This window comes from Chlorella variabilis, assembly GCF_000147415.1.
Source record: "Chlorella variabilis unplaced genomic scaffold CHLNCscaffold_4, whole genome shotgun sequence".
In the NCBI taxonomy this organism is placed as follows: domain Eukaryota; kingdom Viridiplantae; phylum Chlorophyta; class Trebouxiophyceae; order Chlorellales; family Chlorellaceae; genus Chlorella; species Chlorella variabilis.
Genome location: NW_005435084.1, coordinates 339,753 through 345,361, shown reverse-complemented (window position 1 = coordinate 345,361; position 5,609 = coordinate 339,753). Strand labels below are relative to the sequence as shown.

General features: G+C 65.8%; 1 protein-coding gene across 1 annotated transcript in view; it reads right to left on the bottom strand.

The window, feature by feature from the left end:
• Positions 1–3,557: 3,557 nt before the first annotated feature.
• Positions 3,558–5,609, bottom strand: part of CHLNCDRAFT_141944 (hypothetical protein) — a gene marked incomplete at both ends in the record, with an annotated part of 4,290 nt that continues 2,238 nt past the window's right edge. The window contains 8 exons of the mRNA XM_005849940.1: positions 3,558–3,756; positions 3,941–4,059; positions 4,167–4,233; positions 4,450–4,568; positions 4,734–4,762; positions 4,873–5,010; positions 5,172–5,266; positions 5,428–5,486. Of these exons, the coding sequence (XP_005850002.1) occupies positions 3,558–3,756; positions 3,941–4,059; positions 4,167–4,233; positions 4,450–4,568; positions 4,734–4,762; positions 4,873–5,010; positions 5,172–5,266; positions 5,428–5,486 (825 nt within the window). The remainder of the gene's footprint in view (positions 3,757–3,940; positions 4,060–4,166; positions 4,234–4,449; positions 4,569–4,733; positions 4,763–4,872; positions 5,011–5,171; positions 5,267–5,427; positions 5,487–5,609) is intronic.

The following is a 5,609-nucleotide window of genomic DNA, read 5'->3' as shown; positions in this document are numbered from 1 at the left end:
TCGCCCGGTTCCCGTCCCGTTTCGGCGGGGAGTCTATGTTGCAAGCTAGTTCTTGCTTTACCAGACTTTAAGCCCACACAAGCTACGTGCCAATAGGACAGGCCAATCTTCTGGTTGAGGTGTCCCTGCAAGGTGACCGGCAGATAGGGGCAGGGAAAGTGTGACCTGCGGGCCCGCTGCACTTCGGCCGGCCTCTCCAGCTGCCGATACCACAATGCATTTCCAGCTGCCGATACCACAATGCAACAATTGCCAAGCCGCGCAGCACACTGGCAGCTGCAGCAGCTTGCTGCTAGTGGCAGCAACACGCAGCAGCAACTCACGCCGCGCTGCAGCTCCGCCTTTGACGGCACGGGCAGCGGGTTGGGCGGCTCCAAGGCAGGCGGCAGGTCCTGATGCCTCATGTCCTGCAGGAATGCAACGCAAGAACGGCAGGCAGGTCAGGTCAGATACATATTTATAATTCCTGCTGCGACCACTGTTATGCAACTTCAAGTAAAAGATATAGTGTATGTGGCACGTGAAAAGGTACGTGGCACGCGAAGCGAGCAAACCAACGGCAGAGGGCACTGAGGCAGCAAGGGAAAATCAGCAGCCACCCGCACCTCGCCTAGGTCCTGCTTGTCGATTCAGCATGTGGCGCGAATCGCGCCACCTGCCATCGGCCTCGTCAAAGCGCTGCACTCCAGGCAGGCAGGAGGAGGCATCAATTCAGGGCCACCAAATAGGGAGGGCAGGGGACCTTTCAGTTTGGCAGCGGCAGGATCTGACTCCACCTCCAGAAGCCATACACATGTGCCGCAGGTGCTCACCAGTGCATCGCGTAGTGTCCTCAGTCGGTCCAGCAGGGCCCGCTTGTTCAGCAGACGTGTCTTGGAGGGTGGTAACAGCATTGCGGCGCTGGCATCCAGCATCAGCTGGCACAGTGGCTTGCCCAGGATCTGGTAAGCCACCTGGGCCTGCATCCAAGCAGGCCAGCAGGAGGGCAATACAGCCAGAGCCAGAGCAGGGATTGCAGCGCAGAAGCTGCCAGCTGTCGCAAACAGGCCCAGCTGGTCTGCAGGTCTAGGCGATCTGCGGCACAGTGCAAAACAGCAGGATCCTGGCAAGTACTGCTGGCAGCTGCCATGGCCTCGCGCCCATGCAGCAATCACGTCTTCGCTGCAGCACTCAAGCCCCCGCAAGTGCCAGCAGGTGCTCACCCCGTAGCCGGCGGGCAGCTCGGCCAGCCGGCGGCTCAGCGTGTGCAGCACCAGGTCTGCGGCGGCGGGGTTGCGCTTGGCGACCAGCGTGTCTTTCAGCAGCGCCACCACGCGGCTGTACGCCATGCATGCGTTTGACGAGAGCAAGGCCTGCAATTGGAGCGTGGAGGCAGAGCAGGCATGCAGGGGAGGGGCGCGGGTCAGCGCCGAAAGGAGAGTAGGAAAGCGCGGCAGCCCTGCTGGGAGGCAGGAGGCCCCCCCAGGGAGGCCAGGGGGCGCACCCAGGCCCGCAACCGCGAGCTGCCGACTTGCGCACTGCATGCCGCTGGCAGCCAGCGCGGGCTCAGGCCGCCAGCGCACCCACCCCTGCTCACCAGCAGCACATCTGACTTGGCCTCAACCAGCGCCAGCGGCTCATTCAGGCTGGCGGAGTCCACCATGAACTCCACCAGCTGCTCGGGCAGCGCCGCCGGCAGCTCATCAAAGAAGTCGGGGAACCACGCAGAGGCGGCGCCCAGGAACTGGATCACGGCCTGCGAGGCGCGCGGGGAAGGGCAGCGGCGGGATTGCTTGAGGCCGAGGGGCCAGGGCGAGGGCGGCCGGCCCACCAAAGCAGGGCAGGGAGTACATAGCAGGGGGCAGTGAGCGCCGCGCCGGGCAGGCAGGCCAGGGAAAGTCAGCAGCAGGCCTGCCGGCATGCAGACATACGTCTGTCACGGCGGGCGGCACGTCGCCAGTCTTTGCTGCCGCGAAGAAGATGCCGGGCAGCTCTTCTGCCCCTCGCTTCCTGCAGGGCGGGGCAGGTGGGGGTGGGGTGGTGGGGGGGGGCAGGGAGACGGGCGGGCACAGCAAGGTTGCACGGGCCAGGAGGCAGGGGCGAGGATTTCCATGTGGCGGGAAACTCAGGGAGCAGCCTTGGACCAGCTGCCAGCCCACATGGCAACGTGCAGCGCGCACTGGCAGGCCACTCACAGCTTGGGGAAGACGCCCATGCCCAGCGCGGCGCCCTCTGAGGAGCCCTCCTCCTGGCTGGCCAGGGCGGTCAACTCGTGCAGCGCCGCCACCTGCTGGTCGGGGGCGCCCCGCAGGTCCTGCAGGCAGGGGGAAGGGAGGCCGAGCACTGGAGCAGCACCACTGCAGTGCATCAGTGCAGCAGAGCTCTGCTGTGGCCGCATCGACGCAACAGACTGCAGGCCCCACTCACGCGCAGAAGCTGCATGATGGGGGCGGCGGGCCGCTTGGCGGCGCCTTGGCTCGCCTCGGCCGGGGCCCCAGCGGCCCCAGCGGCGTCCTCCAGCTGCAGAGGAGACTCAGAAGTCGTCAGCATCGAAGTGGGGCGGCCGTGCGGGCAGGTCAGTGCGGGCACCAGCGGTTGGACTCAGCTGCTGCCCAGCCTCCAGGCGCTGCCAGCCCAGGGAGGCAGGGTGGGGGCAGATCGCAGGGCCCCACCAGAGCACGCTCCCAGGCATAGCTGGCCTCACTGGGGCCACCCATGGAGCCTGTGCTGCGGCTCCCAGCTCTCAAGGCGCTGCAGCCCAGCCCACGGGCCCAGTCAGCCCTATGCTGCACAGCTGCGACACCCACCAACCACCAGAGCCGGTCCTCACCTTGCGTTTATCAGCTTGCTGCATTCTGGTGCAGCCACAGGCTGTGATGCGCGGCAATGGGTGGCAGGACGACGTAGGAGAGGGGAGTTGGTGAGGCCGCCACGCCGCCGGCGGTCCTTTCCACCGACGTCCTTTCCAACCCGCCACTTGCAGCCATCTTGCTCTGGCCCCAAGACATGTATGAAGCCATTCGTGCTGGTGTTGCGACAGGAAGACAGATCATGAGATCAGTGCCTGCACCCCACAGACAGCTGCACCCATGCCCGGCAGCCGCAGCCTGCGGGCGGGAGCGTGTCCAAGACTGGCGGGCCGGCGCTTCCATGCGGGCGCTGCCCGCCGGTTCCCGGCCGCCGTGGCCGCTACCATCGGTAGCTATCACGGCAGCGGCATGATCAACATACCACCGCTCTTCCCAGTCACAGCTTGCTGAGCTCTTTCCCAGGAGCAGGTGCGTCACGGCATCTCTGATGCCGCTCGCAGCGGAGCGAAAGTCAAGGCCCAACTATTGGTTCACAACGAACGGCAGCGCTGCCGCAGGGGCACGGTTGCCAGGACGAGGGAATGAACATGGAAGCTTGGCATGCGAGGGACTGGAAGGTGGGAGGAGCTGCAGGCTGGCAGGTGGGGCCAGCGCAAGGCGGCCAGCCAGCTGCACCGCTCGCCGCAATGTGCAATTCACAGGGCGCTGTGGGCCCACCGCCTGTTCACCGCTCCATGGGAACCACACTGGTAGCGTGGGGGCACGCGCCTAGTGGCGGTCTGGCGGGTACACCCTCACCAGCGCCCCCGGCGCGTTGTACCCACCAGTCCTGGGCGCACCCTCCTTATCAAACAGAATGGTGTTGGTGAGGTTGCCTGCCGGCGTGCTGGGCCCGCCAGGTGCCCACTGCGCCCACTTGGGGATCGTCCACAGCTTGGAGAAGAAAGGAAGCGAGCCGGGCGTCAGGCTGCGCGCAGCAGGCGGCAGCAGGGAGCGGTACGGGTGAAGGAAGGGAGGTGCAGCCACGCACATGCATGCGTGCTGGGCCGGCAGCCCAGTGGCAATTGGGGAGACGAGGAGGCACCTGCCGGCACCGGCAACGAGCCCGCCCGCCAGCCACACCCAGCCGCGCCCAGCCAGATGCAGCGCACCGGAAGTTTCCGCCCGCAGGGTTCACCAGCTGCGGCTGCTGCGTCTGGTTGTTGATGTCGTTGTTGGCCCGCACGAAATCCTTGTTGCAGGTAGGGTGGCTGTTGCGGCAGCCACCCGACTGCACAGCCACAGGGCGCACGGACAGGAGGGTCACACGCTGGGCACCTCGCGCACTCATTGTTGGTTCCTTATCCTTCCTACTGTTCAGTTTGAGTTTCGTTTTACCTGCCAGCCAGGCTCGTCGTGGATCCCCAGGTTGTCATCCACAGGTCCATCCCAAATCACGTTGCCCCTGCAGATGAGCCGTGGGAGGCACCGCTGGAGTGGAGACTGAAGAGGGCGGGCAGAGGGCGAGCCTGCGTGTGCTGCTCCCGTGCCACACCAGTGGTGCATGCACAGCCGGGCGAGGAGCAGGCACCCGAGCAAACGGCGTGTTTTCTGGCGTGCCCTGCACCCTGCTGCCGCTGACACACAGTGAGCTGCCAGGAGGCCAAAGCCCTGTCCTCACCTGATGACCAACCCTTTGTCTGCTGACACCGTGGTGGGCAGGCCAGCGGGGAGCGTGCAGGGCCCCTCGGAGTATTCATGGCAGTAGGGCAGGGGCTCCAAAACGTAAAAGGCGCCCACCTACGGGCAGGCAGCAGCAGCGACAGTTGGCGAGGCCAGATGCAGCGCAGGCGCGGCAGGCACACAGCAAGCTGGCAGCTGCATAGGGCGCAATGCATGGGGCTCTGTGCGATGCAACAGCAAGGCCGCATGCTTCGTCGCTCACTCCGGTTTGGTAGCCTGCACCGCAAAGTGGAAGAGGATGGGCTTGTGGGCTGGGCGCCAGCGGTGCACCAGATGCAACAGCTCACTGCAGCACATTCCACACACACAGCAGCACCATGTTGTCCGAGCGGCGTGCCAGGCTGGCGCGGCCTCTGCCCACCTGGCGGCTGCACGGCCAGGTTGTTTGCGATGATCACGTTTCTGTTGGGGATGCTGATCTGGGACCACTCGGCCTGGCCGCCCGGCTGGCCCCAGCCTCCCGCCGCCATGTAGGCGGTGCACTGCTCGGGGATGTCGTCTGCGGGAAGGCACGGCAGGCAGTGCGGGTGTGACCTGATGTTAGCGCATGGGCTCTACACTCGCCCACAGGGTAGGCGGTTGTCGGGCGGCCCACGTCGGTGCCGGGCAACCTGCAGAGGGGGCAGCCGCCTGCCCCACCAGGGCCGCCATGCCGCTCACCGTCGCAGCTGCGCAGTCCCTGCCGGATGCTGAAGAGGGAGGAGCCGTCGCTGCCCACGCGATACAGGGTGTTGTGGGCCACCAGGATGTTGTACCTGCAAGGAAGCCAGTGAGAAGGAGCGGCTGGGCGGGAGTTGGCTGGCAGACGTAAGCCCAGCAGTCTGAGCCCTCGGCCGCTGGAGCAGCTAAGCCCAGGCGGCGCCCCGCGCGCATGTGTGGCTCCTGTGCTGAGCTCCGGTGCAGGCAGCGCGCCCACCCTCCATACACCGAGATGGCGGGAGCCTCGTCGAGGTCATAGATGATGTTATTGTAGATCTGCAGGAGGGTGGGCGCCCTGCTTGGTGATGCCTCTCGGGAGGAAAGCATGTTCCATGTGTGCAAGGAAAGGACTGGCATGGAGATTCAAGCGCCGCGCGAGCCCCTGGCCTGCCCCCCCCC